This window comes from Cherax quadricarinatus, chromosome 74, assembly GCF_038502225.1.
Source record: "Cherax quadricarinatus isolate ZL_2023a chromosome 74, ASM3850222v1, whole genome shotgun sequence".
Lineage (NCBI taxonomy): Eukaryota > Metazoa > Arthropoda > Malacostraca > Decapoda > Parastacidae > Cherax > Cherax quadricarinatus.
Genome location: NC_091365.1, coordinates 6,524,350 through 6,549,808, shown reverse-complemented (window position 1 = coordinate 6,549,808; position 25,459 = coordinate 6,524,350). Strand labels below are relative to the sequence as shown.

General features: G+C 42.7%; 1 protein-coding gene across 1 annotated transcript; it reads left to right on the top strand.

Annotated features, from left to right (window-relative positions):
• The first annotated feature begins 523 nt into the window (after window positions 1-523).
• LOC128700198 (tubulin beta-1 chain) lies at window positions 524-25,459 on the top strand. The gene is made up of 4 exons (XM_053793250.2): window positions 524-683; window positions 21,950-22,184; window positions 22,936-23,180; window positions 23,999-25,459. Exons 1-4 carry the CDS (start codon window positions 627-629, stop codon window positions 24,815-24,817), a joined length of 1,356 nt encoding a protein of 451 aa, XP_053649225.1. The 5' UTR covers window positions 524-626; the 3' UTR covers window positions 24,818-25,459.

Here is a 25,459-nt window from a genome sequence, read left to right as displayed (position 1 = left end):
TATCTAAATCCCTTTAAACCCAAATAAAATACCATGTTCTATATTTTAGGGATTAAGGCATCCTTAACCAAGGGTGTTTAATTATTATTATTATTATTTAAATATAGGAGTAATCAGGTTTGATTCATGTAAGAGGGGGATGTCTCCAGTTCATTAACAGCAAGGTATCCCCCCCACCCTTGAAGTGGGGTTTAAAAGTGAAAATTATGTTTGTGCATGACTGTGGGAGGAAGACATGGGGAGGGGCATATTTAGATGGGTTGTGGGGAGGACTGGGGCAGACTCGGTATGGTAAGGGAGGAGTCAGGATAGGGGGTTGGAGAGGTTAGGAGAGGAGTTAGGGTAAAGGTTGGAGAATCCTTGGAGAGAGGAGGGGTTATGGAAAGGATTTAAGGGGAGGGATTGGTATTGTGGGGGGTTAGGAGAGGAGGTATCAGGTGGGGGAGAACCGTGGGTGGGTTCCATGGGTGTGTTGAGGGAAGGGGTGGGCAGGAGTGAGTGTATCGTGGTAGCCTGGGATCCCTCTGCCTTACACTTCACCGCCCGACTCCCTCCAGTCAACACGAGACCAGAGGTCGGGTCCTAGTTATTTTAGTCTAGTCGAGGCAGAGCAACACACACGCACCATGAGGGAGATCCTACACCTGCAGACTGGCCAGTGCGGTAACCAAATCGGATCCAAAGTAAGTACAACACATTACTGTCAGTTTAAATCTGCATTTATGATGCCTTCATGGAGCTTTGATGCCGGTGAAGAGGTCTTGGTCGAAAGAATTGCATCTGCCCTCTACGTTCCTGAATCGAATTTGATTGCCTTTCATTTCCCAGGGGATTATAATCCCTACCGGCTTAGGGTTTCCCCATGACTATAATAATAATGTCATTTATTTAATGTGTGTCGAATATTTGAGAGCAAACAATTAGTATTGCCTTTTTGAATTCGATACAGTCGTAAAGTTATAGTTTAAACACTTAAGTTTAATAAATTAGATATACTTTTCTCTGCATGCAGTTATAAATAGCTAAGTATATAATATTCTTATATCCTCTCAACCGTGGCATAAAAATATTTTGCACTTAAACTGCACGCAGCAGTTGCGTCTATAGATGCGCACCCGTGTTTCATTTCCCATAAGCTTTCGTTCAGTCATGGGCAGTCCTCAGTGGTATTACAAATTACAAGGTTACGTGGTATGGCACTTCCTTCTCCCTGCCTTAGTTATACAGACCTGAAGAGACGGAGCTCTCGATGCTTTCCCTGTCGACCACAACCTTAGTGGCACTCGACCAGATGGCATCTGGGAGACCGGCAGCCATATCTTCCAATTCTCCTAAAGTATTCGATGTATTTTCTCCAAACTTCGCATTATTATATAAAATTATGTGGATCATACAGTGCTGGGGGGAATGAGAGGTTATCATGTTTGATCCCAAGAAGGGGAGAGTAGCTCAGATTCCAAGGATCAAGAGCCCTTCACCAGCATCTGGGCACCTCCCGTGAAGGGCCAAACTTCGTATTATTAGTTAGTGTTTATGCCCCTGGGAACACTACGTTAGGATATTACCGAAATTGCTGCCTCGGTGTCTAGTGTAATCAATAGTGTTCAGCCACAACGTGCATGATTTAGATTTTTGTGAGTTAAGGGAGTTTTATTAGCGTTTAAGGGGAGTATTTCCTTAACATACAACGAATAAATCATAACGTAATACAAGGAGTAAATTTTATCCTAATGTACAAAGAATGAATCTTACTTTTAGGTAGCCTACCCAACATAGGAGTGAATCTTAACATGTATGGGCGTCAAGGGAGGTGTGTACAGGCAGGAAGGTGTGGGTAAGTATGGGCGTATAATGAGGTGTGGGCGGGCGGTGAAGCATGGGCGGGCGGTGAGGTGTGGGTGCTGGCTGTGGGAAGCCCAGAAGTTCTACACAACCACTGGCGGAAGCACAACAAAGACTAATTCACGATAAAACCACCCTCTGGAAAAATATGAGTGCGTTGGTGTTTATATAGCACAACCTTCGCTTACTATGACTCACGATAACACCATCAATAACACCAGTGAGAGTGTCACTCGAATTTCTTGCCGTAAACAGTGAAGACAACACATTAAGTTGTTTTCGTTCTGTATTGGTTTGGCAACAAAGTTGTAGATAAGAGGGATAAACTCTAGGTAGCGCCACTGATGCCAACCTTTTGGGTAGCTTGAAATGTAGGTTGGATGAGTACATGAGTGAGTGTGAACTGGACCTGCCTAACATGGGCCATTAGGCCTACTGCAGCGCTCTTTCGTTCTTGTGTTGTATTCGTATAAAAGCTCGTTCTGGTGTGTGGCTCTTTTCTTCACGAGAGGGAGTGCAGACAAGCGGAACTAGATGGCAGCTTGTTTTGTTTACCTTCACTAATGAACCCGGAAAACGATATAATGAACCCCAGAAGGCGAGATAATGAACCCCAGGAAGCGCTTAAATGAACCCTGGAAGTTTGACAAGAAATGCTAAAAGGTGAGGTAATTAACCCAGCAGACGACACAATAAACCCCTCAAACTAAAACAGTTAACCCAAAAGCGACATAACGAATCCCTATAGGCGAGAGAATGAACCCATCCGGCAAGACAATGACTCCTTGAGTTCAGCTGTATTCCAGAATACCTTAATCTTGAGACCTACTTTATTCCACGACACAGAGGTGCAACACACCTGCATATTGACGGCTTTGTTGTGCCGGGCCTGCATGCCTGCATCGTATATATTAATGTCTCTGTAACGCCAAGGAATGCTGTGCAGCGATACACAGCTGGTAATTTATGCCTGATATCTACATGATTTACGTAAATGCAGCCATAATTCATGTGTATTGCAGGGTAACAATAATAAAATCTAAGCAGGTAAATATTGCCTTCATGGTAGAAGAGATTTGGTTCAGGGACAGTGAGATGTTTACTGTTTATTGTGCTCACACGCATGCAAAACAGGAACATGAGAAAACATCATCCAAACTATTGAGAAAGAAAAACAGAAAAAAAATTATAAAATATTTCGTCACAACTAGGAGATATAGCTACGGTGGGCTTGGTTTGGTATTAGTTATAGAGTGAAACAAACTCCCAGGTAACGTCATTGAGGCAAGAACTTCGGATAGCTTTATAGGTTGGACGTGAGAGTTGAACCTGTTTACCATGGGCCAACAGGCCTACTGCAGTGGTCCTTCATTCTCATGGTCTTATGCTCATATGATTCAAAGAGAAGAATTATGTGCTACGACCACTGGAATCTTAAGAAAATCATGACTAGAGTAAATGCTGAAGATGGACTCGAAATACCTCTCTTCCTGTAACTACTAATGGTAGCTTCCCTTCCTTTCTCTTTCTTTCTCTCTCTGTCTCACACACCACTTTATCGATGCAGACTTGAGGTTCATCTGCAGCCACAGCTTTATTATTATTATTATTATTATTATTATTATCAAAAGGAAAAACCTGAACTCTTAGGGGTCATACAGCGCATGGTTTGGAAGGCAATGATGTTTGATCCATGGGAAGCATAGGTTTACTTCCTTGAAGCAAGAGCCCCTCACTGGCATAAAGGTAACAACCTGGTTAAGTACACATGATTCTGACACATACTTTGGAGCAGCGACAAAGTAGACACAGAGAAGTCTGTTTCTTACTGGAGAGGAAACGATTAGGACTATGGTACCTCACTTGAAGGGCAGGGTACCTCCCGTGAAGGGTAGGCTACTTCCCTTGAGGGCAGGGTACCTCCGTTGAAGGGCAGGGTACCGCCCTCGAAGGGCAGGATACCTCCCGTAAAGGGAAGGGTACCTCCCGTGAAGGGCAGGGAGGGGCCTGATGCCGGTGAAGGGCTCTTATTCGAAGAAATTAAGATATACTTCCCTTCCTTTGATCAAAATCTTGCGTGGTTTTTCCTCATGAATTTAATACTACTAGTAGTAGTAATTAATACTAATAATACACACAACATGCATTTACCGAAATGGACTTAATACATACAATCACATATATTGCAAGAAATACATTTGAATCCTAATTTTACGAAAATTGTTGTTTCGTGGACATTGTGGAATATACACAAACAGTGTATTCTATAAATAATCAGGGTTATTTGACGAAAATTCTCAAGCCTGCAGTGACTGCTATATAAGGAAAATGTCTCAGATTTACAAATGATGCACAGTAATCATGGCACGACATATGCATGTCAGGCAAACATTTCTCAATGTATAATTGCACAGAGAGCGAAACGTAGAGACAGTTTCAAGGTTGAAGGTGTCTTCTTGTGTTTACATACATAACAGGGATCCTCTAATGAAGTCTATATATTTTTTCACAGAAAGACTAACAAAAAAAAAAATGAATGCATGCGATTTTCCACAGGCCGTTTAGCGCTGTGTGACACATTAGGATTTAGGACTTTCATGTATATATAATAGTGATGGCACAGCAGGAGTCAGAAAATAGGCGGCTGCCCCTTGTGAATAATTCTACATAAATTAACTCTCCAGTGGGAGTGCCTTTGATCGTATTTTGTTACCCCCCGTTCCTCAGGCACAGTGTGACCTCTACAACTTCAATGCTTTATGTGAATAAATTAATAAAAATAATCCAAGAAAAACATCCTCTTGAACTGAAAGAACACTAATTCAGATTTAGGATAATAGCTGTACTCTCCATATGTTTGGTTACAGTAGGAGACTGTACTCACCTATGTATATGTGACTGCAGGGGTCAGTTCACAGCTCTTGGCTCCGCCTTTTCGCTGATCGCTGCTAGGTCCATTCCCGGCTCAAAGAGCCTTATCGTACTTCTTCTTAAAGCTATGTATGGATCCTGATTTCACTACACTGTGTGTGTGCGTGTTCGTGCAGGTATGAGTTACAGGAGGGTAGAGATGCTAGGCATTTCTACCTCAATGGAAATAAGCCACTGACTTTTTTTTGGGGGGTTATCGTAGGTAATCTACACATATGCTGCTATATATGATAATTTATGTAACTGTATTTAAGTGCTAGGCCTGGGGACACTTGGTCCCAAAGATGAGGAGGTACTTGTCCCTCCTCCCATGGGAGACTTAAGTCTCGAGACACTCCCCAGATAGGGAGCCAAGGCCTCTTGATCTTGATCTGATGACCAGAGCTTTGGTAAGATGGGTAAGGAAGAAGGATGGGTAAGGATGGAAATATTGGAAAAGGGTGGGAGGGGGGGAGAGGTAGGATATTAAAGGTAAGTGGCCCAACCACTTTGGTGCAAATTAAAATGTGTATGTGATTTAATAAGGTATTCTTTAAGAGGTATAATACTAACCCATCAGAGTCACATAGATATAATAGGTATATAACTACATGACTCTGAATTGGTAGTAATTATACAAGTTGCAATTGCATTTTTTTTTTTTTTTTTTTTTTTTTTTTTTTTTGCAGTTGCACAACAGATATTTATACGACAGGAAAGGCAATGATTTTCTGGCCAGTTTATAAGTTCGTGACAATAGCTTCTTAATGGTGGTGTCCAACAATAGTCAATAGCATAATTTTACATTAGAAAGTTATTTAAGATGTCTCCCTAATTGGGGGCGATGATTTTCTCAGTATACATAGAAGGGTTCTGGTGGTATCCAATCTTCTTCGTCAGGTAAGTTACTCAAAATCATGGGTCGAGGGTAATCATCTTTATGAATAAAACGACGAACCCTCTGTGGGAGAGTCATTCTTTGAGTCCTGTGAGGCGGAGTATTGATGGTGTAATCGGTGGTATTTATCACTTGTATAGGATGTTCTCTATCTGGCATGTATAGTTCTTGCATTGTATAAAGTTGTTTCTTTTTTAGAGTGTCAATGCGTACATTTATGGCAGTAATGTCTTGCTGTGTGTGTAAATCTGCCATTTTAACTCTGTCTCTCCTCCTGGTATCTGTAATAAAGCGAAGAGCTCTATTCTGGACCCTTTGTAACCGTAGCATGTTGGTCTTTGTTGTTAATGACATTGGGACACAAGGGTATTCAAGTATAGGTCTTATTATCATTTTATACAGATGTTTTTTGACATGTTGAGGGGCTTGATTGAATCGAAAGAGTCTGCTAAGACCGGCTTTGGCTGTGTTGATCTTTTTAGTTACATGAGATGTTGAGTGGAGCAGCCTGTCTATTTCATATCCCAAGATCTTGTTAGGGTTTTTAATGGCTACAGGTGTACCTCTGATGGAGATACCCCCTTTATCTTCGATGGTTGATGCAAAACATCCTATCGTGCTAACAAGGACCTTGTCAGGATTAGTCATAATTCTCCATTTCTTCTCCCAATTAGATGTTCGACGAAGTTCAATATTCATTTTTTCTATGACTCTCTCATACTTGTATTTTCCTGTTACTGGAGTTGATGAGACGACATGAATAACATCATCTGCAAACTGTGTCACAATTGTGTCATTAAACTCTGGTTGAGGAAGGTCATTCACATAAATGTTAAACAGAAGTGGACTGAGACAAGAACCTTGTGGGACACCAGCCGTCGGTATAAAAGGTTCTGCCGGGTCACCACTACTTGGAAAAGACCCGGGCCGGGAGAATACCGGCAAATAATCATAAAAAAAAATGTATTTAAGTGTACCTGCACCTGAATAAACTTACTAGCATGTCGAGCAACAGTCCTGCCTTCGCTCCAGTGATTGATCCGTCTACACTCGAAGCTAACTACATGAATAACTCTAGTAACTAAAGATCATAATACCTATTCCTGGGCACTTTGCCTAATCACCTGAGACTAAATTACTTATATGAAACTGGTTTATTGCTTAACGTTCACCGAAAAAAATGAGCCAAGCGTAGTCATTCTAAATAATTAGTTTATTAACGTAATTAAAGACTTATTGAACATTAAATGAAAATATATGACAATTGGCAAAGCGATCATTGCATTCCACTAATAGTAATAATACAGGATGTTGAAGGGCTCTTGAACCAATGTATTGGACCTGTTCTACCCTTTCTTGGATCAGCCCTGATTATTTCCCATTTCCCAGGCGTTGTACGGTCCCTACGAATTTAGAGCTTCCCCTTGAATACAATAATACTAAATAATATTAATAGAACTAATAACTTGAAATAGCTTAATACTAAGGCAATATAATAGTTTAGTATTATTTATCATTAAATACAGCGCTGTAAGACCCATAGGGGTTTAACGCTTGATTATAATAATCATTAAATAAAAATATTTATTTTTTGGTGTGTCGACTGATTTACGATTACAGAAAAAAATAATACGAAATCAACTTTTTTTTTTTCAAAACAATTCTTGCCAACGAGGCCAGGCTGGCAAAACTTGTCTTAAAAACAGCTGAACTTAGGCCTCGCTGCCTTACTGTACCTAGTAGTTTGCTCTCTCTCATTACCTCCATCATGTTGGTGATAACGCTTATAAATTTACATGGGCAGTGTTAAACCATAGCTGGAGTTGACCTGGAGAGAGTTCCGGGGGTCAACGCCCCAGCGGCCCGGTCTGTGACCAGGCCTCATGGTGGATCAGGGCCTGATCAACCAGGCTCTTACTCTGACTGCACACAATCCAACGTACGAGCCACAGCCCGGCTGGTCAGGTACCGACTTTAGGCGCTTGTCCAGTGCCTGCTTGAAGACAGCCAGGGGTCTGTTGGTAATCACCCTTATGTATGCTGGGAGGCAGTTGAACAGTCTTGGGCCCCTGACACTTATTGATAGGGGTCATATAGCGCGCCGGGGAAATGGAAGACATTCAAAGTTAATATTCAAGAATCTGGAGCACAGGTCCAATTCCCTAGCCCCTGAGAGAGAGAGAGAAAATGACTTCCACGATCGAAGTAGAAGACTACAGCAATCATCGTAAAATTCCACATACTTCCTCAACTGTTCGTGTTTTTTTTTTGTGTGTGTGTGTGTGTACTCACCTATTTGTGGTTGCAGGGGTCAAGTCACAGCTCCTGGCCCCACCCCTTCGCTGTGTGTATGTGTATTTTGTAGGTACAGTGGAGTTGAGGCTATAAAACTACTTTTTACTAATCTGTGGCTTGCGTGTAGCAAACAACGCATCTGTAATCTAAATTGTTTGAAATATGTGACGGCTGTTATGGGAGTTAAGTGTGAAATTAGGCTGTAAAGGTCGTGAAGAATGCTGCTGGGGCTGTGTAGTCTCGTCGAGTCGTTACCGACTTCTGAAGCTCGATGCTTTTGTTGTGGGTTTATAGAGCCACTAACAGTTTACACCGTATCGAGCCCTTTCCGATCCCGGATGCTCTTATTGTGGTTTATAGGGTCCCTAACAGCTTACATCGTTTGGAGATCTTTCTGAAACTTGATGCACTTGGTAATGTAACTGTCGAACACAACTATGTGGTGATCCTTTGTATGAACTCACTCCAGGTAATACATATGGATTGGAAAAGCTGCCACCACGACCTAAAATGTGATCTTTACGGAGTGACCCGGCAAACCAGGAAAAGGCCTCGATCATATGAGTAAAAGCGCGGATAAATATGTCATCACATGGCCGAAGACCATCGTCAGCAGAAATTTTCGTATTTTCTCAGAAAAAACCTAACAGCATTATTATTGTTTGTATGATAATTATGGATGCGTTATACTCGCAGGAGCAATACAGCATGTGGAAAATAGAAAATAATGGGGTTTAATAAAAAGATGGGAAGGGTAGCTCCAATTTCATGAATAAATGCTCTTAATAACATAAGAATAGAGAAACACTACAATAAAAAATTATTTAAAGGGGTGGATGGGTAAGTCATCGTAAGTCAGATGACCAAAAGCTACTGTGGCAAGTCATCGTATGACTAAGACCCGTATAAAGAAATGTTTATCTTGTTTCCTAACGAATCTTATTTAAATACAGTAGGCCTACTATCCCATGGTAGTCAGGTCTTACACTAACAAAGGCTCTTTCGTTAGTTCTCTCGGGCAAAACTGGTTTTTAAACAGTTTTAATAGTCGGGTTTAAATGTCCCGAGCTCCGAACCCCCATATATGGACCGGTGGGTTCGGGGCACCTGGGAACTGGTTCCAGGTTACAAGACATACTTAACATGGGTCGAGTATCGTTACAATAATGCTATATAATACCGACACAATAAGGGCTTAGACTCCGGCTCCTGGGCTGAGGGACTGATTACCTTATCTTCGTATATCATCTCTTTTTGAACTGATAAAACTACTGGTTAGCGAGACGTCTTCAATTAAAGATATCCAGATGTTGCACATGTAACTAATTGCTCATGTGTGGAGTATCCTAGGGTTTTCCAGTGGGATCCCAGTGGAAATAGCCACAGTGGGTTGCTGGGTTATCTTAGGCTAAATCTACACAATGTACTTTTTATGTGCTTATAACATCTGTGTGTCATAAAGACCATTGTAAATAAATGTACGTTATATATCAAAAACATAAATACTCTCTTACTTGAATCAAATATTTTGGGCAGACAAGTTATACCGTGGCAGGATCGGTTCACAGCTAACCCACAATACCGTGACTGGAACAGTTCACAACTAACCTATAATACCGTGACTGGAACAGTTCGCAACTAACCTACAATACCGTGGCTGGAACAGCTCACAACTAACCCACAATACCGCTACTGGAACAGCTCACAACTAACCTACAATACCGCGACTGGAACAGTTCACAACTAACCTACAATACCCTGGCTGGAACAGCTCACAACCCACAATACCGTGATCGGAACAGTTCACAACTAACCTACAATACCCTGGCTGGAACAGCTCACAACCCACAATACCGTGACCGGAACAGTTCACAACTAACCTATAATACCGTGACTGGAACAGCTCACAACTAACCTACAATACCGTAACTGGAACACAATTAACGATCAGTCGTAGCTTTATAATGGTCCAGGTCTGACTGAAACATTGTCTAAAATCTTTTCTCTTAACGATGTGTTGTGCTTTTGGGCAACTTTAAAAATAGCTTAAACATAAACGTTCTTATAAGCTAATTTAACACCTGAAGCTCATCGGTAGAACTTTCGGCTCACAGTCGACAGGACCCGGGTTAAATCTTGGGCTAGGCGAGACGGGTGGGTAAGTCTCATAACACCTGCTGTCCCTGTTCACCTAGTTGTAAATAGGTACATAAGACTTGTGGGGAAAAGGACCCATTGACCACAACGAAAAGAAACCACACTGCTTGGCTCTGTGTTTGGGTTATGTCAGGGTATCAACCCTCGGGGTTAGTAATTCAGGGGAAGAATTCATGTATGGATTTCTCATCCTACTGCTTTTAGTGCACCGTGGAGTGCGTGTATTCAATTAAACGTAATTTATAAGTAGCAATTAAGTAATTTTTAGGTACAGGTGGTCGTGAAAGTATTTCCTGGGATGGAGGAGAAGGAGAAGGAGGAGGAGGGTCAGGGGACCGGTATAAACATCTGTGACTATGACCTTTGAATCCTCTTATCTCTCTCTCTCTCTCTCTCTCTCTCTCTCTCTCTCTCTCTCTCTCTCTCTCTCTCTCTCTCTCCATTCTTCCTATCCCGGGGGACTGAGATGAAAAAAAACAAATGGGGAACCTAGTGAGGGTCATTAGGAGCTTGTGACATATAAGTTACCATGTTGACAGTGGGGTCAGGCACCTGCCGGAGGGAGGAGTAACGCCCTAATTTACCTTACAGGCTTATTGGACTTAAAACCTATCGACCACACGAGGGTCATTAAGGCTGCATGTAGTCTGTATACCAACAAAATATACTTTAATTTCTAAAATAGGGATTTATATATATATATATATATATATATATATATATATATATATATATATATATATATATATATATATATATATATATATATATATATATGTATATATATATATGTATTGTGTGTGTGTGTGTGTGTGTGAGAGACAGATTCCTTCTTGGCGCATATATTCTTAAAACCAGTAATTTTATTTCGTAAGGCTGTCAGTGGATGTTGAAAATTTACTACATCTGACACAGGTAGTTGGCTAGCATTATTATTTTCAAGCTTTATATCAGAATATATACACTGACAGGTATGTACCCCAGTGTATATACAAGCGTGGTGGTTTTTCTCTATATAAATACACTGAGACGTATACTTGTGTATATAAGTACATTGGGATATGTTTTTACGTATATACACTGGTATTTTTTAAGCTTATATACAGGGAGTTTTCTCTTCAGTGTAAATACACTGAGGGGTAACCTCCCTGTTTTAAAGAGTAAAGACCTTTTGGTGTTTAAAGTATTGGTATATTATGTCTTAAAGACTGGTGAGGTCTTTGGACCTTAACCCCTTTCCCTTAAAACTAAGTCTCCTGTCATTAGTCCTCCTTTATGCTAATGAAAAGCTCTTGATCCAAAGTTGGAGCTACCCTTCCTTTCCTAGGATCAAATCTTATCTCCCACCCGCCCCTGCTCCGTGATTCAAAATACGGATTTAGCGCTTCCAAATAATAATAATAATAGTAATAATAATAATAATAATAATAATAATAATAATAATAATAATAATAATAATAATAATAATAATAATATGCATGAGTTACTTTCACAATATGCTCATTCACGTCAGATCAATTACTAATGTGTCACAAGGCAGTAAGTGTTATTCAACAACGAACGTAGTCTTGCTAACGAAGACATATATAGTGTGTATCTCTGAAGTTTATACACAAAGTATATCAGAAGTTTTCCAATCGAGAATTTGCTTGTTTGTTTAGGTTTAGAAAACATCAAACACATGAGGATCATTGAGGCTCTTGTTACCTGTTCACACCAAGCAAGGATACTGTAAAACCTTAGATAGAGATTAAGTACTATATATATATATATATATATATATATATATATATATATATATATATATATATATATATATATATATATATATATATATATATATATATATATATATATATATTATTTTTATTAACAGATCGGCCGATTCCCACCAAGGCAGGGTGGCCCGAAAAAAAAACTTTCATCATTCACTCCATCACTGTCTTGCCAGAGGGGTGCTTTACACTACAGTTATAAAACTGCAACATTAACACCCCTCCTTCAGAGTGCAGGAACTGTACTTCCCATCTCCATCTTTCAGTGGGCTGCAGAAAACAATATGAAGTTCAATGATGAGAAATTTCAATTACTCAGATATGGTAAACACGAGGAAATTAAATCTTCATCAGAGTACAAAAATTCTGGCCACAAAATAGAGCGAAACACCAACGTCAAAGACCTGGGAGTGATTATGTCGGAGGATCTCACCTTCAAGGACCATAACATTGTATCAATCGCATCTGCTAGAAAAATGACAGGATGGACAATGAGAACCTTCAAAACTAGGGAGGCCAAGCCCATGATGACACTCTTCAGGTCACTTGTTCTATCTAGGCTGGAATATTGCTGCACACTAACAGCACCTTTCAAGGCAGGTGAAATTGCTGACCTAGAAAATGTACAGAGAACCTTCACGGCGCGCATAACGGAGATAAAACACCTCAATTACTGGGAGCGCTTGAGGTTCCTAAACCTGTATTCCCTGGAACGCAGGCGGGAGAGATACATGATTATATACACCTGGAAAATCCTAGAGGGACTAGTACCGAACTTGCACACGAAAATCACTCATTACGAAAGCAAAAGACTTGGCAGACGATGCAACATCCCCCCAATGAAAAGCAGGGGTGTCACTAGCACGTTAAGAGACCATACAATAAGTGTCAGGGGCCCGAGACTGTTCAACTGCCTCCCAGCATACATAAGGGGGATTACCAACAGACCCCTGGCAGTCTTCAAGCTGGCACTGGACAAGCACCTAAAGTCGGTTCCTGACCAGCCGGGCTGTGGCTCGTACGTTGGTTTGCGTGCAGCCAGCAGTAACCGCCTGGTTGATCAGGCTCTGATCCACCAGGAGGCCTGGTCACAGACCGGGCCGCGGGGGCGTTGACCCCCGGAACTCTCTCCAGGTAAACTCCATGTAAACTCTCCAGGACTCGAGTCCGGCCTGCCGGCTTCCCTGAATCCCTTCATAAATGTTACTTTGTTCACACTCCAACAGCACGTCATGTATTAAAAATCATTTGTCTCCATTCACTCCTATCAAATACGCTCAGGCACGCTTGCTGGAAGTCCAAGCCCCTCGCACACAAAATCTCCTTTACCCCCTCCCTCCAGCCCTTTCTAGGCCGACCCCTACCCCGCCTTCCCTCCACTACAGATTTATTCACTCTCGAAGTCATTCTGTTTTATTCCATTCTCTCAACATGTCCGAACCATCTCAACAACCCCTCCTCAGCCCTCTGGATAATAGTTTTGGTAATCCCACACCTTCTCCTAATTTCCAAACTACGAATTCTCCGCATTATATTCACACCACACATTGCCCTTAGACATGACATCTCCACTGCCTCCAGCCTTCTCCTCGCTGCAACATTCATCACCCATGCTTCACACCCATACAAGAGTGTTGGTACAACTATACTCTCATACATTCCCCTCTTTGCTTCCACGGACAAAGTTCTTTGTCTCCACAGACTCCTAAGTGCACCACTCACCCTTTTCCCCTCATCAATTCTATGATTCACCTCATCCTTCATAGACCCATCTGCTGACACGTCCACTCCTAAATATCTGAATACATTTACCTCCTCCATACTCTCTCCCTTCAATTTGATATCCAGTCTTTCACCACCTAATCTTTTTGTTATCCTCATAACCTTACTCTTTCCTGTATATATATATATATATACACGTCCTTCGGTGTATATACCATGACATAAGGAATAGGGATGAATAAGAGCTTGTATATGATTTCTGATTCGTATTCCGATTGCGATGCTTCCGATTAGTTTCTCATTGGTTGTAAATATTTTAGTTACTGCCAGAAGACTCTGGTACCTATTTTGTGTGCTCTTAGCTCGGTTGGTAGCGTCCTAATCTCACATACTGAGGGACCGGGGGATCTTGCCTCAGCACGGATTAAACGCTGGGTATGTTTCCGTATTCCTGCTGCCTCTGTTCACCTAGCAGTAAGTAGGTATCTGGATGTTAGTCGACTGTTGTGGGTGGCATCCTGGGGGAGAAGGGACCCCCAATGGAAATAAGACAGACAGTCCCCAATGACGCACTGACTTTATTATGTTATCCTGGGTAGTTAACCCTCCTGGTTAAAAATCTTATATCTCATTGGCTCAAGGCGAGCTTTGCACCGAGTCTGTGGAGTTCTCTTAGGTGTGTTTATTGATCTAGGTTACTTGCAGCTAGTTTTTCAGGCACAATGGTGTTGTCTAGTAATTTTGTACAACAGTGTTTGTGAGCATGGAGCAGAGGGCGTGGGTGAGTGAACAAGGTCTTGGGGGCGTGGATGAGTAACCATGGAATAAGGAGTGTGGGCAGACTAGGTGCCCGAGCAACAGGTGTAGTTGGCTAAGCCTCGAGCCTTATTTAGTGCTGTCAGGGCTCTCACCAGAGCAATGGACAATCACCTGCTCCCAAGTCAAGCAAGCAAGCATCTCATGTTTTCCCTTTTGGGCACTTGTACTGAAGTTTTTCCACACTATGAACCCACACAGGCTTCTTGGGGGTATGGGAGGGCGTCCCGATAAACTCGTTTTCTGCATTGGAGACAGAAAGCTCTTGTTAGTGGGCGTTTGTTTTCCAGGAAACACACACACACACACACACACACACAAACACACACACACACACAAACACACACACACACACACACACACACACACACACACACACACACACACACACACACACACACACACACACACACACACACACACACACACATACACATACACTTAAAGATTAACGTATTCTACATGCCGTATACATTTTTAAAATCCTTATGTCCCTCTCCCGTGTTCCTCTCATGGGGATGTTTATTCTGTGTTTACACACTCAGTGACCGCCGGATGAGGGTATTACCCGCAAGTGATGGAATAAATTTATATCCTGCTGCATCTCCCTTATGTGTGTGTGTGTGTGTGTGTGTGTTTAAGGAATACACACACACACACTCTCTCTCTCTCACACACACACACTTCCTGCACGACAAAAAGCAGTTCTGCTTCAACCTGATAATGTTATCTGCGTCATAATATGTGTCACTGCTTGAGGGAATCTCCTCAAGGTCTGTTAACACAAAAAGGAGACACAGTGTCTGAAGTCTTCAATAATTTCTTCTGTAACGCCTTAAAGTCAGTTGAATTACATTAATATTTTACAAAACCCACAAGCAGATGAATCAGATATATGTGCAACATTTGGGTATCTTTATTGTGAAGACGTTTCACCAGTCAGTGGTTTTATCAAACCACTAGTTGACGAAACATCCCTACAGTACAGATGTCCTAGTATTGGGAGAGAAAATCCCACAGGAGACAAAAAAGGAGGAAGACTTATAGTCGATATTACGAAGTCCAGCCGAGGTCCTTGTTCAGCAAGTCGAAATGTACAGAGCACCATTGTCTCATTTGGGATTTTCACCTCTCGTTGCCCAGCATTCATTACGCTGTTGCACCAACATACCCAGGGCTCTTGACCCAAGAGCCCACCAGCATCAAGGCACCTTTCCTTTAAAGATGTAAACAGTATTAATGAAGGACTTGAACGTAGACTGAAGGATTGCGCTCCTGAGATAAAACAAAGATTACGAAGGATGAATGAAGGTACCCTTCCTTGAAAATCTGACTACCTCCCAGTTCCCTTGGTAGGGTTTAGAGCTTCTCCATGAGTATAATAATAAATTACCGGGTGTACAGTGGTAAGCCGAAGCTGACTAAATTGCTCGACCCTATCTAGGAATAAAGTTTAGCTTGAGTGAAGTTTGCTAGACTCGTCGCCAAGGATTTAATAACTTTTTTTTTTGAGCCTCGTGTTCCACTGGTTTGTTGTGGTTGTGCTTGTGATGGTGTGTAGCGGGACACTAAGTTACTAGCTGAAGGAAAGAGAACCACAAATGATTCGGCCAAAAGTTTATAAAGAGGGACCAGAGTGTAACCTGAAAGTTCGTAGATCGGGGTCATTTACTGAGAGGGGCTGTTACTCAAAAAAAAAGTTAATAGAGAATAGATGTCGGTGGAGGTTAAGAGAGAGGTAGCTATATAAATGGGGAGGTGAGAGAGAGGTAGGCGTGTGGGTGGGGAAGGTGAAAGAGATGTGTGAGTGAAGGATATAAGAGACAGGTAGATAATATAGGCAGATGGTTGGTAACGAGAGAAAGGTAGATGTGTACGTGAGGGTGAAGGTGTTGAGTCAGAGGTGTCTCCACCAGACGGGTTTTATTCTACCGACCTCCTGGGTCAGGGCACTGAACCCCCTCCACCTGTGAGGAACCAATGATAGCCACCTGCTGACCATCTGCTCGTCAGGCCACACTTTTGCTACATCTATCATTGCTAGTTATTAACCTGCTGTCCTTCCTGCTGCTCTGACGGAATAATAATGATTTGAAGACGATGGGAAACACTTAAGGACCCAGCACATCTCCGTCTGCTGGATGCTGTAGAAAATCTTAGAGAAAGTTGTTCTCACTAACTGTTTATCAGCTGACACTTGTATATACTTCTGCACTTCGTGGGTACTTAAAACGTTTGTCTTGACAAAAGACGATGACTTTCCACTGTCTGTTGTTCCAATTTAGTCTTCTGTTGGTCAATTACTTATCTTAGGCTAGTAGGCTTATCGCATTTCTCCTCTGTTCTTGCTCTTAACTAACAGAGTGCCAGAGAATGCCATATGTCATATTGGTTCTGGCTCTGTGTTAATACTTCTGTTTTTTTTTTTTTTTGTATTTTCACGCTAATGTGAAATAGTGATCTCGTGTAAGGTCAAAGCTTCGTGGTCACTATATGGAGATTTAAAACAAATTTTCTGAACCACCACCGCTAACATCACCACGCTACCACCACTACCACTAACATCACCACGCTACCACCACTACCACTAACATCACCACGCTACCACCACTACCACTAACATCACCACGCTACCACCACTACCACTAACATCACCACGCTACCACCACTACCACTAACATCACCACGCTACCACCACTACCACTAACATCACCACACTACCACCACTACTACTACATCACCACGTTACCACCACTACCACTAACATCACCACGCTACCACCACTACCACTAACATCACCACACTATCACCACTACCACCAACATCACGTTACCACCACTACCACTAACATCACCACGTTACCACCACTACCACACATCACCACACTATCACCACTACCACCATTACTAAAACTTCCAATACTACAACACTACTACCATCATCACTACTACCACTACCACACCTGGAACACCTATAAAACTCTGAACACACACACCTTCGTCCTGGTCATGGTTCATCCACCAGGGTGCCACCCACGCCCACATGCTACACCCACATGTTACACCCACGCCAAAACATTCGCCTTTCACCTCCAAGAGACCGCACACCCACACACCTTACACACCCACAACCACCCCCGAAACGTCCTAAACCCACGCCCACTCCCACACATCTTGCACATCCAAGGACAAATCCAAATATGCAACGTGGACACCCGAGGCTGCTACACGCCCACAGTTTCAGGCACGTGAGGGCGTGGGGCACACGCCCACAGGTGCAGTACCAAGTTGCTCCGGCCTTACATGGCTGAACCTTTCTCAAGCTCAGTGGTACCGTCTCCTTCACAGTCTCCTACACCTCCTCATCCACGGTCTCCTCCATCCCCTCCTCCATCCTTGTTTATATATCATAACTGTCTTTAAGGCTTTGTTATCTTATCGGATAACACCACATGGTTTGTGATTTTTACTGGTGGTAGCATCACATAGCTTGTGTATGTGATCTTCGCTGGCGAAACTGTGTTTACATATTAATATTTCCTCTGACAAATGTTTATCAAACTAGTTCATTAAAGTTTCAGTTGAAGCTTAATGCAAAGAACAAAAAGGTACTGTGACTGGAACAATATATAAATAACCAGCACATAGGAGAGAGGAGCTTACGACGACGTAACGGTCCGACTTGGACCATTTACGTCATTGTAAGCTCCTCTCTCCTATATGCTGGTTGTGTATTGTCAGGCTCAATGTTCTGTTTCAGTTTCGTGTCTCAAATTCTGGCGTAGAAAGTCCTAAGATTTGCTAGTGGTTTGCCTGGAGTGTGGGAAATTGTCTCTCAGGATGGCTAAGTATCCCCCAGCCAGTCTGGAACTTTAATAAGAAACTCATCTCTCAAAAAGCCTGGCTAGTTTAAATTGCCCAAAGGGTTATAAAGAAAATGTGAAGCAGTTTTTGATATGATCTCCGAAATGCTGTGCATAACAAGGGGCTTTAGTAAGTTTGTTTAAGCACGGGTACACATAAGTACAAATATCATACATAGTGTATATTATCTAAGGTATCCCAAAAAGATCAGAGTAGTTATACATGTCATTCACCTTAACTGTATAATATATTGTTCTCCACTTCATAGAAATTGTTCGTTTTCTGTTTATGTAACTAGTGATATTAATTAGAATAAATCTTGCTTATCTCAGTTTCGCTTTATTACGTCTTTCCTTCATCTTTCTCTCTCTCTCTCTCACTACACTTTTTCTCTCTCCCACTTTCTGTCACTCCACTTCTCTCCTTCACCTCCCAATAAGGATCACAAGTATTCAGCTGTGGTATTGGTAACACACATCTACAACTTTCCTCACCACCGTTGACATTTCACAGTGAATTCTTCTTTTATGAGATACTGCAGTATTTTTGTTAACTAAATGTAGTTACATTAATTAAAATATAATAAAGTTAATTACCTGGAGGTTACCTGGAGGTTATTCCGGGGATCAACGCCCCCGCGGCCGGGTCCATGACCAGGCCTCCCGATGGATCAGGGCCTGATCAAGTAGTTTATTGTTGGTGCCACTGTAGAGGTGTCTCAGTGGTAGCGAAAGGCTCTTTATCCAAGATAATGGAGGCTACCCTCTCTTCCTCGGATTAAATTTTATTACCTCCTATTTGTCCTTTGTTATGAAAGCACTACGAATTTTACCGTTACGACAGTGCAGCTTTCATAATGCCGATGGTTTATTCGTCCGGAGAAAAAATCCTGACATGAATCTTTGTCACGATATGACCCATTCAGTGGTGTCGGCAGTATGGTGGGTGGGACCCTGCTAGTGTGTCTAGGGACACGTGATGGTGGTATGGTGAACCACGGTAGTAGCTACCATACAGATGCTAGCATCCACATAACAGCAGCTCTGGTGGCCTGGTGGCTAACGCTCTCGCTTCACACGGCGAGGGCCTGGGTTCGATTCCCAGCCAGAGTAGAAACATTGGACGTGTTTCTTTCCACCTGTTGTCTATGTTCCCCATCAGTAAAATGGGTACCTGGGTGTTAGTCGACTGGTGTGGGTCGCATCCTGGGACACTGACCTAATTTGCCCGAAATGTACCGAAATGCGGAGCATAACAAGGGACTTTCTATATAGTAGTATGTCATTGTTGTCAGCTAGGACTGTATACCTTGTACATGTACTTGTAGTAAATAAAGATATTATTATTATTATAGGCAGCAGAGACCATACAGATGCTAGTATCTACATAACAGCAGCGACCATAGGCAGCAGCGACTGTACAGCGTAGCCATGACGAACTCTAGCTCAAGTCCCCTCAAAGCCGTCATCATGACTCACGAAATCGTTATAAGACGGTACGGGTGGGGCTTGAACACGCTGGAGATTCAGTTGCAAAAACTTGCATTTGTGGCCACAGTGGGACTCATGCTAACCTCCCTATGGTGTATAAATATACCTAATTGGACGAATCTTGTTGTAGCCAGCTGGCCGAGTGGCTTACACGCTGGCCTGGAGTTTCACGACTCGCTGCGACTTCAAGCTCCACCCGTACCATGGTTTGTTTGCAATCGTGTCATTACGACTTCTTGAGTTAGAGGCTAGCAGCAACTAAAGCAGAAGCCAGCATTCCGAGGCTAGCAGCAACTAAAGCAGAAGCCAGCATTCCGAGGCTAGCAGCAACTAAAGCAGAAGCCAGCATTCCGAGGCTAGCAGCAACTAAAGCAGAAGCCAGCATTCCGAGGCTAGCAGCAACTATAAGCAGAAGCCAGCATTCCGAGGCTAGCAGCAACTATAAGCAGAAGCCAGCATTCCGAGGCTAGCAGCAACTATAAGCAGAAGCCAGCATTCCGAGGCTAGCAGCAACTATAAGCAGAAGCCAGCATTCCGAGGCTAGCAGCAACTATAAGCAGAAGTCAGCATTCCGAGGCTAGCAGCAACTATAAGCAGAAGCCAGCATTCCGAGGCTAGCAGCAACTATAAGCAGAAGCCAGCATTCCGAGGCTAGCAGCAACTATAAGCAGAAGCCAGCATTCCGAGGCTAGCAGCAACTAAAGCAGAAGCCAGCATTCCGAGGCTAGCAGCAACTAAAGCAGAAGCCAGCATTCCGAGGCTAGCAGCAACTAAAGCAGAAGCCAGCATTCCGAGGCTAGCAGCAACTAAAGCAGAAGCCAGCATTCCGAGGCTAGCAGCAACTATAAGCAGAAGCCAGCATTCCGAGGCTAGCAGCAACTATAAGCAGAAGCCAGCATTCCGAGGCTAGCAGCAACTAAAGCAGAAGCCAGCATTCCGAGGCTAGCAGCAACTATAAGCAGAAGCCAGCATTCCGAGGCTAGCAGCAACTAAAGCAGAAGCCAGCATTCCGAGGCTAGCAGCAACTATAAGCAGAAGCCAGCATTCCGAGGCTAGCAGCAACTATAAGCAGAAGCCAGCATTCCGAGGCTAGCAGCTACCATACCGAGGCTAGCAGCGACCTGTCAACTCATTGGTCCGAGTGCATTTTTTGAAAATATTTAGTTGGTAAGAAGGCAGGAGGTTGGGAGTACTTATGGCGGGACACACTGAAAGACGCCAGTGGTGGAACACAGCAAAAACTAGCATGGCGACGGTGTGGGGGTGAGACTTACATGGCACAAGCGGGGAGGTGAGGCCTGGGGGAACAAGGCAGAGGGGGGAGAAGGTCGGGAGAACACTTAACATAAGAGAAAGTTACACTAGCAAAGAGAGAGAGACAAGTAAGATGCAGAGGTTCATGATATCCAGTTCATTTCCACCTCCCTCCTCCTTATTAGGCCTGCGTAAGAAAACATTAGTAAAAGATATCCGTGTTCTTAATGATAGCACATAAAATCCCTGTCACCTTCCCTCTATCTCAGCCTCGCAAACTCCCTCTCACATACGCAAGAAACATGTTGCGTTATCGTATAATAAAAACATGACCAAAATATAGCAGAGTAATCGTAACACTAGCCAAGATAAGCCCTTCACAATTTTATATAATAAAACTGAATAAAATAAAATAGAGAAACTTTAAGAAAAATTATGTATATTTCATTAATCTATAGTGGTCTTGTTGAGCTGTCTCAGTGTAAGGTTATATACAGTACTTCTCTTATATTCTGTTATAGGTTATCAGTAAGGGTTCGGTTTGACCGGCGGTAGGAGTAACACAAACTATGCTGTAATAATGTTGGTAGAATTACCGACAATATATTAGGTGAAAATGTGTGAGTAATGCGACATTTTATCGTGGCAATGTTTCGCTCTCCAGGAGCTTTGTTAAGAGCGAAACGTTGCCACAATAAAGTTTCGCATAGTTACACAAGTGTACTTTTACCTAACAAGTTATAAAGGAAGTAAACCCAGTGAAATGTATTCAGTATTACAAGCCAACGATAGTTTGCTTTTCTGCATAATTCATGACATTTCTACACCATCTACTTTTATATCTACTTTATGCCACTGATCAGTGCTGATTACACTTTCGTGTCTGGATATGACGAGATATTAACCATGTGTTCGTGTACTCCACAGTTCTGGGAGATCATCAGTGACGAACATGGCATCGACCCCAACGGTGTGTACCAGGGAGTGAGCCGAGACATCGAAGAGCTGCAGCTGGAGAGAATCAATGTTTACTTCAACGAGGGTTCCGGCTACCACCACTATGTTCCCCGTGCCATCCTCGTCGACTTGGAACCCGGCACCATGGACTCTGTCAAAGCCGGACCCTATGGCCAGCTCTTCAAGCCTGATAACTTCGTCTTTGGTAAGTTCTGGTGAGGTTCTGATGCTCACATTAAAACAACGTTAGTTCGGTGTTGCGGAGACGTCCGTACTGACCCGTTCACTACAGAGCCATTCGCTATGGCTGAATCTCTGTACTCTACAATCTCGCTTGAGCTTCCCGCGTTTCATACAAAACGATATGGAGAAAGTTGCATTTTAGATGTAGAACCCTTCACCCACAACAGAAAGAATCCGGGTTCGCTCTTCCGATACCTCTGGGCGAAACAATTCACAAATAACCCCCAAATCAGAAATGAAAACCGGACAATGTTTTGGTTCTTCACGTACTATTATAACGAGTTGATAGTGTGCTGAAGGACCGAAACGTCGGCCAGATTTAGTTCCTAGTTTACAATAATTTTAATTAGTTTTAGTGACTGAAGTAACAGTATTGTAATTTATGTAGCTCTTGTAGCAACAATAGTAGTTGTGGTTTTAAGAGTAATAGGTGTAGTTGCAGTAGTTGTAGTAGTACACTAATAATCCGCACATAGGGGAAAGAAGCTTATGATGTTTCGGTCCGACTTGGACCGAAACATCGTCATAAGTTTCTCCTATGTGCAGGTTATCTGTGTATTGTTCCGGTTATGGTATTGTGCCATTTTATTCTTTAGTAGTAATAGTAAGTGAACTTGTAGTACCAGTAATAGCTGTAGCTACTTTATTAACTACTTGGTGTAGTTGTAGCAACAGTGGTTGTGTTATGATCGTGGTGTTGATGGTTGTTACAGGTCAGAGCGGCGCTGGTAACAACTGGGCCAAGGGTCACTACACAGAAGGTGCCGAGCTGGTGGACTCAGTGATGGACGTGGTGAGGAAGGAGGCTGAGAACTGCGACTGTCTTCAAGGATTCCAACTGGCACACTCCCTGGGTGGTGGTACTGGCTCGGGCATGGGCACTCTCCTCATCTCTAAGATCCGCGAGGAGTACCCAGACAGAATCATGAACACTTATTCCGTTGTGCCCTCACCCAAGGTTAGTCTTGGCAGGTGTAACCGTCTCAGTATTTGTCTTATTTTTCCTCTTATTCTCTCTCCCTCGTTCAAACTATCTTCTTCCCTCCCTCCCTCTACACCTCTTCCTTATTTTAGTGGGTTTGGGTTTGAGAAAGACTTGCCAAGCATGGGCCGGAAGGACTGCTGCAGTGTTCATCCTTACGTTTTCATCATATCATCCTCCTCTACCCATTTCCCCTGCTCCCTCTTCTCTTTACCTCCTCTCTCCATTCCTTTATGTAAATTACCTATTTGAATACATATGCTTAATTTTTTTTTTAAGTATAATAATTAGCTTTTAATATTTTTTTGCAACTGCTTTCTTGTAATATACCGGCTGCAACAATTTACTACTAATGTTTAGGCGACTTTTTGATTGGTCCTGATCAGGGCACAACCGTCGTGACGTGGATTATGATTCCAAATCCCTTTTCACTTAAGGGTAACATTTTTACGGTTAGGTGGGTACTTTTAGGTAGCGTGTCTGTTTTGCGATTAGAGGAGAGAGGATCGAGCCTCCACCACTCCTTGTGTAAAATGCCTCGCTAGATTTTATAAGTTTACAAGCCAGCTACTTCTGCTTTTGTCTAGATAGCTGTGGTAGTGATAGGAAAACAAAAGGCCATATTTTTAAGAAGCGAAAGATGAAGGTAGCAAAGATAAAGGCACTAAATATATTGGTACACATAAATATATATGACTACTCACTGCACGGGGGGCATGAACCCATAACAAGCCGGTCTAGCAGGCCATTGCGTTAGTCACTGTTCGTGGCTAATTCATATTTTATTGTTGCAGGTCTCCGACACTGTAGTTGAACCATACAACGCCACTCTCTCCGTCCACCAACTGGTTGAGAACACTGACGAGACCTACTGTATCGACAACGAAGCTCTCTACGACATTTGCTTCAGAACCCTCAAGCTGCAGAACCCGACCTACGGCGACTTAAATCATCTGGTCTCTCTCACCATGTCCGGCGTCACCACCTGCCTCAGGTTCCCCGGCCAGCTGAACGCTGATCTCAGAAAGCTAGCTGTCAACATGGTACCATTCCCTCGCCTCCACTTCTTCATGCCAGGATTCGCGCCTCTTACCGCCCGCAAAGCCGTCAGTTACAGGACTCTCAATGTACCCGAACTCACCCAACAAATGTTTGACGCCAAGAATATGATGGCCGCCTGCGACCCCCGCCACGGACGATATCTCACTGTCGCTGCCATCTTCAGAGGTAAAATGTCCATGAAGGAAGTCGACGAACAGATGCTCAACATCCAGAACAAGAATACTCCTTACTTTGTTGAATGGATCCCCAACAACGTCAAGACAGCCGTGTGCGACATACCACCTCGAGGTCTCAAGATGTCTTCCACTTTCATCGGCAATTCCACTGCCATTCAAGAGATCTTCAAGCGCATCTCCGAGCAGTTCACCGCTATGTTCAGACGTAAGGCTTTCCTTCATTGGTACACGGGCGAGGGCATGGATGAAATGGAATTCACCGAAGCAGAGTCCAACATGAATGATTTGGTATCAGAGTACCAGCAGTACCAGGAAGCAACTGTCGATGACGAAGAGGACTTCGAAGAGGAAGATGCTCATGAAGAAACAGACTAAATCATATGACGACATCCCTGGAAGTCGAAAGGAAGGCTTTAAAATGCTTCTTAGTGTCTCTTGAATATCACTAGAAATACCTTAAAGTTCAGTTCTTTCCAAAAGATTTAAGTGACTGGGTATTTGGAGATCACTTACTGGACTTTTTAAAGTCTTAAAAAATATTCAAAAGATACTGTGGACAAGTGGAGGTCTTGTAAGAGGTCAGTTTCTTAAAATATAAAGAACAAGCGGAGACTACGAGACAGCGTATGTAAGATTTCATTTAGGTCTCGTGCATAATTTGAAACGTTTATGTTTTACAGAGTAAATTATGATTAACTTAAGCTTAATAAGTCATTTGAGATCTTTAAATGTCCTGTTTGAATCTTTTGGATATGATGTTCCTTAAGGTGCTCCCTCGGTCCTCATCCAATCATGATGTAATATCAAGGTAAACATATCCTACTGGGAAGCTTACATATACGCTTTCATTTAAGTGGAAGCTGTGACTATCTCTGGGCTTCCCCTTTCTTTCCTGTCTACGACTTACCCTTCATATTACTTTTTCCTACTTTCCTTTCTCATTCATTCCTTTCCTCCCTCTCTCTCTCTCTCTCTCTCTCTCTCTCTCTCTCTCTCTCTCTCTCTCTCTCCATAACA

Coding starts and splice junctions, on each gene's coding strand:
- LOC128700198 (XM_053793250.2), top strand. CDS start 627: ATGAGGGAGATCCTACACCTGCAGACTGGCCAGTGCGGTAACCAAATC. Junction 684..21,949: donor GTAACCAAATCGGATCCAAA/GTAAGTACAACA, acceptor TGTACTCCACAG/TTCTGGGAGATCATCAGTGA. Junction 22,185..22,935: donor GCCTGATAACTTCGTCTTTG/GTAAGTTCTGGT, acceptor TGGTTGTTACAG/GTCAGAGCGGCGCTGGTAAC.